The sequence below is a fragment of the Folsomia candida genome, unplaced genomic scaffold (assembly GCF_002217175.1).
Source record: "Folsomia candida strain VU population unplaced genomic scaffold, ASM221717v1 Fcan01_Sc001, whole genome shotgun sequence".
NCBI classification, from domain to species: Eukaryota; Metazoa; Arthropoda; class Collembola; order Entomobryomorpha; family Isotomidae; genus Folsomia; species Folsomia candida.
Window position 1 is genome coordinate 10,295,163 of NW_019091193.1, and position 10,382 is coordinate 10,305,544.

General features: G+C 36.7%; 2 protein-coding genes across 7 annotated transcripts in view; one reads left to right on the top strand and one right to left on the bottom strand.

The window, feature by feature from the left end:
* The window catches only part of LOC110847953 (disco-interacting protein 2), a 58,937-nt gene extending 52,402 nt beyond the window's left edge, over window positions 1-6,535 (top strand). For all 6 annotated transcript variants that reach the window (XM_022095011.2, XM_022095017.2, XM_035847040.1 and 3 more), the window contains 30 exons: window positions 23-112; window positions 190-402; window positions 469-597; window positions 680-739; window positions 807-962; window positions 1,033-1,064; window positions 1,154-1,296; window positions 1,387-1,416; window positions 1,496-1,537; window positions 1,614-1,694; window positions 1,828-1,886; window positions 1,949-2,020; window positions 2,170-2,264; window positions 2,411-2,468; window positions 2,548-2,615; window positions 2,696-2,745; window positions 2,826-3,029; window positions 3,160-3,245; window positions 3,328-3,400; window positions 3,474-3,528; window positions 3,596-3,662; window positions 3,728-3,755; window positions 3,844-3,912; window positions 3,985-4,020; window positions 4,160-4,245; window positions 4,423-4,502; window positions 4,565-4,592; window positions 4,659-4,728; window positions 4,892-4,993; window positions 5,067-6,535. In XM_022095011.2, the coding sequence (XP_021950703.1) occupies window positions 23-112; window positions 190-402; window positions 469-597; window positions 680-739; window positions 807-962; window positions 1,033-1,064; window positions 1,154-1,296; window positions 1,387-1,416; window positions 1,496-1,537; window positions 1,614-1,694; window positions 1,828-1,886; window positions 1,949-2,020; window positions 2,170-2,264; window positions 2,411-2,468; window positions 2,548-2,615; window positions 2,696-2,745; window positions 2,826-3,029; window positions 3,160-3,245; window positions 3,328-3,400; window positions 3,474-3,528; window positions 3,596-3,662; window positions 3,728-3,755; window positions 3,844-3,912; window positions 3,985-4,020; window positions 4,160-4,245; window positions 4,423-4,502; window positions 4,565-4,592; window positions 4,659-4,728; window positions 4,892-4,993; window positions 5,067-5,119 (2,415 nt within the window). In that variant the 3' untranslated portion in view covers window positions 5,120-6,535. The remainder of the gene's footprint in view (window positions 1-22; window positions 113-189; window positions 403-468; window positions 598-679; window positions 740-806; window positions 963-1,032; window positions 1,065-1,153; window positions 1,297-1,386; window positions 1,417-1,495; window positions 1,538-1,613; window positions 1,695-1,827; window positions 1,887-1,948; window positions 2,021-2,169; window positions 2,265-2,410; window positions 2,469-2,547; window positions 2,616-2,695; window positions 2,746-2,825; window positions 3,030-3,159; window positions 3,246-3,327; window positions 3,401-3,473; window positions 3,529-3,595; window positions 3,663-3,727; window positions 3,756-3,843; window positions 3,913-3,984; window positions 4,021-4,159; window positions 4,246-4,422; window positions 4,503-4,564; window positions 4,593-4,658; window positions 4,729-4,891; window positions 4,994-5,066) is intronic.
* Window positions 6,529-10,213, bottom strand: LOC110847968. Its single transcript, XM_022095041.2, has 7 exons — window positions 9,928-10,213; window positions 8,311-8,455; window positions 8,167-8,213; window positions 8,000-8,095; window positions 7,822-7,939; window positions 7,028-7,183; window positions 6,529-6,955 (listed from the first exon to the last, which is right to left on the bottom strand). Exons 1-7 carry the CDS (start codon window positions 9,977-9,979, stop codon window positions 6,595-6,597), a joined length of 975 nt encoding a protein of 324 aa, XP_021950733.1. The 5' UTR covers window positions 9,980-10,213; the 3' UTR covers window positions 6,529-6,594.
* Window positions 10,214-10,382: the final 169 nt, after the last annotated feature.

The following is a 10,382-nucleotide window of genomic DNA, read 5'->3' on the forward strand; positions in this document are numbered from 1 at the left end:
GGTAATTTCAAATTGTTTTTAGACCTTCAAGGTCCAGCCGTTACAGGCTGATGGGACGACAATAAGCGATGCAGAGTACGTTCGCAGTGGATTATTAGGATTCTTGGGACCGGTACTGCCCCGATTTTACCCTATATATGTCATTGCACGTGTAACAGCTATTTTACGATTTTAATATGTTTCTTATAGGGCGGATTAGTTTTCGTTTGTGGTTCTCGAACTGGACTCATGAGCATCAGCGGTAGAAAGCACAACGCTGATGACATTATTGCAACAGTTCTGGCCGTGGAGCCAATGAAATTTATTTATCGGGGCAGAATTGCGGTTTTTAGTGTGAAAGTGCTGCGAGATGAACGAATTTGCGTAATTGCGGAACAGCGGCCTGATTGTAGCGAAGAGGAGGTACATAATATCAAAAGTTACATAAAGTCACTCTTAAAAAATATTTTTATTATCGTACATTCACAGAGTTTTCAATGGTTATCGAGAGTTCTGCAAGCTGTTGATTCTATTCATCAAGTTGGGATTTATTGTTTGGTGTTGGTTAACCCAAATTGTTTACCGAAAACACCATTGGGAGGAATTCATTTGTCCGAGGTTTGAATTGACTTACATAATCAGTCGTAATGTTTAAATGGAACTAATAATATTTTTGTTACTAATAAACCTTTTCTTTTAGACAAAAAGACGGTTTCTCGATGGTAGCCTCCATCCTGCCAATGTACTCCTTTGTCCTCATGTAAGTTCCTACCGTACAAAATATTTACACTTAAATTCTAATATTCTAAATCTCAATTTGTTTGTAGACTTGCGTAACAAATTTACCAAAACCACGTGAGATCCATTCGGATGTTGGCCCAGCCAGTGTAATGGTAGGGAATATTGTGCAAGGAAATCGTTTAGCTTCCGCTTCTGGAAGAGATTTAGGAGTTGTCGACGAAGACTCGGATACCGCTAAAAAGGTTTCTATTAACATAATACATGTACTATAAGATTTGCATTTGTCTCAACGAATCTCATTGTTATTTGTAGTACCAGTTTATTTCTGAGATTTTGAAGTGGAGGTAAGGATCCCTTATATTTGTAAACTGTTATATTTTAGAACCATGCCGATGGCGTAGTTAATATTGTTTGAATGTGATGCTCTAAACAGATCTACGTCTACGGCGGACCATGTAATATTCACACTGCTTAACTCGAAAGGGGCCGTTTCTACTACAATGACTTGTTCGCAATTACACAAACGGGCTGAACGAGTTGCATGTCTTCTGCTAGACAGGGCAAAGGTTAACACTGGTAATTTAAAAAACCCAACGTTGTTTATTTGTTTTGGATGAAAGTATTAATTTTATTCGATAGCATTAAAAATTAACTTTTTTTGAACAGGGGATCACGTCGCTTTGGTCTACCCCCCAGGTGAGGGCATCAACTTATCTATCTACATTAGATTAAATTTGTTGCACATAAGAACGTAATGTATTAATTTTATTTACAGGACTGGATCTTATTGTAGCCTTCTATGGTTGTCTTTATGCAGGTTAGCTATTTTTCGACAGCAATTTGTTGCCTTGCATTTTTGTGTGGTCACAAATAAATTGTTTTGCGTTTTTTAGGTGTCGTACCTGTCACAGTCAGACCACCACATCCACAAAATTTACAAACAACGTTACCAACTGTTGCAATGATTGCAAATAGTACGTAGACGAAACTTTTTTCAAAGCGTCCGAGACCGACAGTGAGAGTCTGACAAGTAGTCAGACTCTCCATTGTCAGTAGAGGTTGAATTTTCTATTATTGATATGATTTTATTCTTATGAAATTTTATAGTCAGCAAGTCTGTTTTGATCTTGTCGACACAAAACGTCATCAAATTACTAAAGTCAAAGGTGGGTTTCTAGAATAACTGAAAATTTCAAAAATAAGTATTGAATATTATTAACATTTACAGGAGGCTAGTAATGTGGTGGATATAAAATCTTGGCCACTAACGTTGGATACTGATGATCTACCCAAGCGGAAGGTCAGTACATAAGAACAGAAAGTGAAAATTGTTACGAGTCGTCATAAGATTTGTAAATCAATTGAACAAAGTTCATTAAAAAACCGGTGATGTTTGTCATGAAACAATGAACTACACATTTAATAAGTTTTGTTTTTGCCTTATTCTAGCTGCCAAATATCTATCGTGCCCCGACTGCAGAAATGATTGCCTATCTGGACTTTAGTGTTTCAACTACTGGCATGCTGGCTGGAATTAAAATGAGGTGAGCTAATTTACAAGTAAAACACATTGAATGATCCGTGTGCAGTAAGGAATGATTTATCTTTTCTTCATTGTACGAAAAAGTGGCTAATTGTAGTAGTTGACATATATATCAGAATAATTGGCAACGAATTCATTTTGTTGCAGCCATTCAGCTGTCACGTCTTTGTGCAGATCTATGAAGCTCGCTTGTGAACTTTATCCCGTGAGTATAAATATTTTTAATTTCGTTAAAATGTGTAAAACTTGGTTCGCTATTTATTCATTTATTGAAACGCTTTTAGTCTCGCCATGTCGCATTGGTGTTGGACCCATACTGCGGACTCGGATTTGCACTGTGGTGTTTAAGCAGGTAAAGTTTAGTTTAGTAACGCATAAAATAATTAATTATTATGATCCAAAAAACTAAAATTGTTGATGGTTGAATAATAGCGTGTACTCTGGACATCACTCAATATTGATACCGCCCTCAGAAGTTGAAGGTTAGTTTAGTACACTTATAGTAATATACTCGAGTCTCGTATGCATCAACTGATTCTAATCATAAATAATTTGCTCACAGTTAACCCTAGTCTGTGGCTCTCAGCCGTCAGTCAATACAAAGTTCGCGACACATTTGCCTCTTACGGTGTCATGGAACTATGCACAAAGGGCCTCGGTTCATCAGTGGGACTCTTGAAGCAAAAGAACGTGAATTTAGCTTGTGTTCGGACGTGTGTTGTTGTCGCAGAAGAACGGCCTCGAATCAATCTTACCTCAAGTTTTTGTAAGTTACAAAGACATTTTTCACCCTGCATATCAGTATGGAAATGTACTGATTTACATAGGATTATATAATCCTAACTATTCATTGTAAAGTTTGATGGCGATAAAATTACGTATAATTGACTTTTTAGCTAAACTGTTCGGACCGTTAGGATTGAGCCCACGAGCTGTTTCCACTTCATTTGGGTGTCGCGTAAACATTGGAATTTGTTTGCAGGTACAGATAGGAATACGTTTTAGTATCAATCTAGCAAGTCACCTTGGCTAGCATCTCACATGAATGAATATTTGCTATTTAGGGTGCATCTAGTCCTGAGCCATCGACCGTTTACGTAGACCTTAGAGCTCTTCGAAATGACAGAGTTACTTTAGGTAAGGCTTGGGTGGGCTGATAATCGATAACATACAAAGATGTTTGGTTAATATTTTGTTGAATTATATTTAGTTGAACGAGGAGCACCGCATAGTTTGTGTCTTATGGAATCAGGAAAACTTCTACCGTAAGTTAAAATTAATTTCCCATACGTAACGAAATGCTTTTAAATCAAACTTTCATTGCAATTTCAGGGGAACCAAAGTTATTATTGCAAATCCTGATACAAAGGGACAGTGCGGCGATTCTCACCTCGGAGAAGTATACATTTTTGTACTTCATTATTTTAGTGAAATGAGGTTAACCATGAATGTTTATTATTTCAGATTTGGGTGCAGTCTCCCCATACGTCTGGTACGTCATTTGACAACAAATAAGACTTGCGGTGGCTTACACCCAAGGAATTTTATTATAAACCACTTATTTATTTTCTTGCTCACAGGTGGTTATTTCACTATCTTCGGAGATGAAAGCAGCTATGCAGATCATTTCAATGCACGCCTTGTAACTGGTGAGTTTATTATTTTCAAACGTCGATAGTTATACCTTGATCAACTAATCTTACGGTACTTTATTGGTTCAGGAACCACCGGAGAGGTGTACGCCAGAACTGGATATCGTACGTTAGACACATAAGTTCTCTGTTATATTATTCGAGATATGCATGGGAAATGATAAAGTCTCCACCATTCCCTGTTGCGCCAGAACCTCCTCCTCATGTCTTTGGATTGTACTAACTTGTTTCTTGTTCCCAACAGTCGGATTTCTACGGCGCACTGAAAATGTTCAAGCTGATGGAGAGCTTCACGATGCCGTATTTGTTGTTGGAGCCTTGGATGAAACAGTAAGTTGATTAGGCTGGGTTTACAATCAGCGTCTTCGACGCTCTCTTTTCTGTTTTTGTTGTACAAATTATTCTTATGATAAGTAATTAGGATAGAATTTTTATCTCAAAATGGTACTTGTTAAAGTTAGACTTTATTTTCATGAATTTTTATTAATTAATATAATAATTACATAGATTATGTTACGCGGAATGCGGTATCATCCCATTGATATTGAGATATGCATTTTGCGATGCCACAAGAAGGTTTCAGAATGGTACGGTCTACTAAATCTAATGCAAAGAAATACTGAATTTAAATCTTGATGTCGTTTTATAGTGCCGTTTTTACATGGACGAATTTGTTGGTAAGAAAACGTAGTATAAATTGATATTGGAGAATGGTAAAATCTCACAAGGAATTTCTTCTACAGGTTGTGGTTGTGGAGTTGGAAGGGAGTGAGAGTGAAGCCCTTGACCTTGTTCCGTTGGTGACGAATTGTGGTAAGGGTAACAAAATTGTTCTTATCTTATTCTCTCAAACGCTACGATATAACGCCCACGCTTCATGATAATGAATCCGTAAATAGCAAAGTGGTGGTATAAATATATTTTTTTCCCGATAAAAGAGGTGGGGCTTATCAGATATACTTTATGTACTTTACAGTGCTTGAAGAACATTTTTTGATTGTGGGAGTGGTCGTGGTTGTCGACCCTGGGGTTGTTCCCATTAATTCTCGAGGCGAAAAGCAGCGGATGCACCTTCGAGGTTTTTAAAACTTTCAAAATTATTCATAAATAAGTTAGAAAAAGTAGTCATTTACTTATTTTGTGTATTTTAGACGGATTTTTGGCGGACCAGTTGGATCCCATTTTCGTCGCTTATAACATGTAACAGAAGATCGCAAGACGCAAGTTTAAGACTTTTTATACGAGTGTAGTCAGTGTATTAGCATATAATGTGTGCAGCTATATACATGGTTGAATCAATAGTTTATTTAATTGGAGCTTAATATTCAGCAGCCAGCCCACTCTCAGCCAAGTTCTAATTATTATAACCCGTATTGTTATTTATTTCCTACACATGTACACAGTTTATGTAGCTGACAATTTCATTTCCTCAAATTCTTGATCTTTCGTTTCTGTGATGCAATTCCATAATTTTGTGTGCTTTGTATTAACTTTCCATGAAGTCTTTAAACTACTGGAGAATCTGTTTACTGAAATAAGTTTTATATTTTATGAGACTGATTATTTGACAAACGCATCACATCTCTGGGCGTTTTACAAACTTTAAACTTTTTATTAACATTATAGTGAACCACTGTATAATCAATCGCTCACAAATATGCCCAAGATATTATCAGTCAACACTACACATTACTACACGTACATACACATTATTATTAGTCAAGATACTACTGTAACAATCTTGAATCCAAAAAAGTAGAGGTTCGATAGTGAGGCAATGCATAAAAATATGTTAAACTTACAAGCCTTGTATACCGCTTGTTGAATGTCGGCTTACAAATTTCCAAATTTGATATCAAGTTGATGAATAACACAAAATTGTTCGCTCTTCATGTAAGTACAAAAGACAACACTTTCGATATTTCGATAAGTAAATGTACTAACATTTGTAATTGACCATAGCTTTGGTCAGTGCCATAGACAAAGATGTTAGTCATGTATCTTATGTATAAGGTTTATTTGTGCTCAAGTTTTGTAACGCGCTAGTTGTGATGTTTATTAACAAAAAATTGCTTAGTACGACTACCTAAGTTGCTCCTACATAGACAAGAAATATTGCAATTTGAAAACCATTTTGCAACAGTTACCTTTATATTGTTTGTAGTTATTTATAAATTTTCCATACAATAATTATATTTCGAGAATACTTCTAAAGTCAACCTTGAGTTTTTTCTGTAAAGGCGTTTCATTTTTTTCAAGATTTTTATTTACGTACATTTACGTTCATTTTATGTAATTTAAGTAGGTGATAATTACTTATTACACTTAATGAAGTATAGCCATTTAAAGAGATGAGGAAGAAAGCATTGCCTATTAAACATGTATTGTTCTCAGCCATTTGCAATGACTTGTTACATATTCCATTTCTCACCATTTACCTTTATATGTAAATTACCAAAATGGGAGTAAATAAGCAAGTTAGTCAAGAGGCATGGTTGTACGGTTGTACGATACGTTGTCAAAAATCGATTTGAATAAGTGACATCTATTATTATTATGTTATTATTATCAGTTGACTATTAATGATGAATAAACGCACATGTGTTGCGCATGAATCGTATCAATAAGTTTTTATTCAACTCTTGTGAAGTCGCCTACTAATCGACTGGCTAATCATAACTATGCCATAAAGACTCTGAATATTGCAATGCTTACAAATCCAATGACTAAGTGACCACTATTTCCTCTAATTTCACCGGAACCTCCTCTTCCCCCAGGGTTTGCTTGGGGACGTTGCTTGTTACCAGCAGTGCTTGCGAACTGATCAGCCACTGGTCGTTCTTTAATCTCCTTGGTCGTCGTTGTGGGCCTTTTTGCCGAACTTCCTGACCCATTCGGCTCAATCCACCCACCTTGCTGTTGGGGTTGTTGGTGACCTTGATCCAACTGGAATTGGGTAGTGTCTTGTCCAGCATTGGTCAAAGGACCTTTGCTATTCTCTCGAGGCACATCAATTCCAGGGCAATCTGATTCTTGAAACCTGACAACAAACAAATACAGTATGCAGAATTTTAGTAATCGAGTTAATCAAATGTTAATAATAACTCAGTACCTAGAAGATTCGCATCTTTGACTCATAAAAGCCAGCGAGCTGTCCAGCAGAGCTACAGCTAACATGGTTGGAGATTTCTTTGCAGAGTCATTTTTCGTTTTTTCGCAACTTTCAGGCGTTCTTTCCATGAGACAGTTCATGAATTTTGCTCTTGCACTAAAATTAAAATTGACAAACGTTACGGTACATCTATGTGCCATGCATATGTCAGCGTTCAAACTAATATATGTATTTCAATTAATCAGTTCTTATTTGTCCATTTACATTAAAAAATTAGCCACTTTACACGCGAGATACTTGTGAGGTGTTTTTCGTGTTGATTGTATCGTCACAATCATCATCACCACAACACGATGCGGGTACGGTACGGAACTTTCACTTCCTCATCAACTCGCGAGCTGCATTTCATTTTACAAATGTTCTTTCATCAAATATTCATTCCCAACCTGAGAGGTTGTTGCCATGAATGAATGGATTCAGCATATGCCACATATTGGATAAAAGTGCTCAAAGGAATGGACAAAATTTATTTGAGACGACACGAATGACAAGGAGAAAGTACAACCTGTTCACTTTAGCTGTGAAATGATACTTTTTCATTTACTACTCAAGTACAACTACATACATATACATTTGGAGGTAACAAACTTGTCACCCTTAAAATAAGGAAGTGCTTTGGCTGGTACGCAGAATGACGTGTCACAGCCATGCGTTATTGCTTCCTATGTATGCAGTTGATTAGATGATTAGTACACACCTAGTGGGTCGCAAATATTGATACACCAACGACTTACCAACAGACTTGTTTTATTGTACCGTCCCCAACAAGATCAATCAGGAATTTATATTGTTTGCCACAATACTTGTCTTGTGTAGTAATTCTCTTGACGCAAGGAGCATGATTGAGGTAATCTATAATGGTGCAAATTGTACACATTTTTGTAATTGTAATATAAAACAATAACTGAATACCATTCTGTTGTTCGGGATTTCCGCAAAAACTCGTCATTGCGGAGATTGGATCCTTTGTTGCTGTTTCGAATTCCACTCTTTTATTCGGAGTCAGGCCTAAAAATGCATAATGTAGATTTATGTATTTGTCATTGTTATATGCCTGGAATGCAACGAGATATTTTTACATCTTTTGGTATAGTTTCCTATGCAGTTGGTCAGTTCTACCCAAACACTGCAAGAGATTAAACACAGTAATTTAGCACAGACAGAACGAAAACGAAAATGCAGATTAGGAAACAGAAACCTTTCGTTCTTCATGCTTATCTTACCTGCAAACCTGGTTCACGGCCCGACTGGTAGCAGGCACCACGAAGTCCGAGCCACGGAGAACAGGCTCTGCGTTGTCAGCACACTGTCGTAATTGGTCGTCATTGCAGGAGGAACTGGGAGGATTGTAACTATATGCTGGAGTCCCTGTTCAGAAAACACGGGGAGTAAATTAGTCAGGACAATCTTGCTGCCCAATTACATGCAGACAGACAAAGGTTATGGCATGCATTAGCCAATCCTTCTTATTATCGTACTTGATTTGCCCAGCTAAATATTTATTGCTGACTTCTAATATATATGTCGGGGTGGTTAATGAAATGGGTTGATCACCTCTGAATTGCCTTTTCACCCCATGAGTGAAAAGTCAGGTTTGCACCCATTTTCTCTTTTTTGCGATAAATAGTAATATTAGAAGTAGTCACAAAGACTAAATATAATTTTAGTGTTTACTATTTCATATGTAAATGTGAAGTAAATACTACTAATTTCACTTCCTTATTCTCAAGACAGGAAAGCAATTTTGATTTATTCGAAATTTGATTCAATCTCAACGTTAACCCTTATTACAGGACAATGAACCCTAAGATTGCAACATATATGTACATACATATATGTCACTCGCATTCAGATGTTTAAAATTTTATGTATGAAATAATCTTACATTCAAGCAAATGGAACTGTTCTCCTTTTGCTAAGTGCAAATGCCTTTAGTCACCACACAGCCTTCTGTAGCATACATATTTCACCCTTTCTAAATCAGTGTGGAGAATGCATGGTTGGTAAGTGCTGATTGAGAAATCGCGTGCTTTCTCCTAAAACAAATGGTTACTTGGGCAGTCACCAATAAAGCAATAAGTGAGTCAACCTGGTATCATTTCCATCAAACTTTCCCTCACGCATAGCGCTTATGTATTTGTTTCATGTGCACGGTATAGGGTTCTGGATTTTGTCACTGTTCGTGTTTCCTACCCATACTTCACCCTATATGTTACTCTAAATGGATAATTGTCAACTAGGGTCAAGACATGAGAATTGACGAGCTTATTGATCAGTGTTGTTTTATGACAAAACTAGACATTTATGTAACGAGTTGTACCTCACGCATTTTTCGACAAATCGAGGCGATGACAATTTTAGGTAACAAATATATCTACGCTTTGTGAAAGTGCTCCTGTGTGATGTTTTTTCTGCTAATGGTATTCAAGGGAAACGCGATGAAGAGCGATGTAGTCAATAAAAATAATACAGTCAGTTAAATTAACTCATCTTCTTTTTTTCGTATTTCTCTAATGTTGAAGTCCGTATGGAAAAGAAACAGTCAAAAATGGACTTCAGTTTATAATCGACGCATAATATTTATTAAATAACCCAATTTTGTGAATTTTCCACTTTAACCCACCGTTTTTAGTACGTGTGTGCATATTAACTGTGTCACTGCACTTGCTAAATATGCACCATTCACAAAAATCTTTTAGTCATGCCGCATGACTTCTGGCATCCCTTAACTAACAATTGTAATTTAATACTCAAACTGCAACTTTACATGATGAAGCAACTATTTATATTTTGCACAAATAGTCACCATACCCAAGAAACAAGACAATCAAGACACTTACCGGACGACGTGTGAAGGAGAAAGAAAAAGAAAATCCCAACAAGAATGTCCATAATTTCAAGATTTAGCAGTACAAGTTACATTTTAATGTCGAATTATTCGACATCAGCTTATTCAGGTTGAATACGAACAATTATCAAACGTTTTCTCACAGTTAACAGGCAAAAAGTTAATGTATTTTAAATAATTTCATTAAATCTCACAAATTGCAGACTGCCAGCAACGGCAGGAGGAACAAACGGTAAGGACTTTTCGACAACGCAACGCCGAGTCGACTGTGTCAATTTACCTCTACTCAGGAAACTACATTCTCTCTGCATCACCGTCGTCGACCCACCTTCACGTTGTTTGGGTCTCACTCATCACGCGATTTTGTCATCCCACGAACGCTTTGAACTGTAACCCCACGCAGGATATGTTCATATGTATGTACTTATGGCTCTGCTTCTTTCTTCC

What these genes read in the sequence shown, in the direction of transcription:
- LOC110847968 (XM_022095041.2), bottom strand. Translation starts at nt 9,979, where the DNA reads ATGGACATTCTTGTTGGGATTTTCTTTTTCTTTCTCCTTCACACGTCG. An exon ending in AGGAAACTATACCAAAAGAT is followed by an intron (nt 8,096 to 8,166) that starts GTAAAAATATCT and finishes ATGCATTTTTAG; the next exon opens with GCCTGACTCCGAATAAAAGA. An exon ending in AAATCCCGAACAACAGAATG is followed by an intron (nt 7,940 to 7,999) that starts GTATTCAGTTAT and finishes GCACCATTATAG; the next exon opens with ATTACCTCAATCATGCTCCT.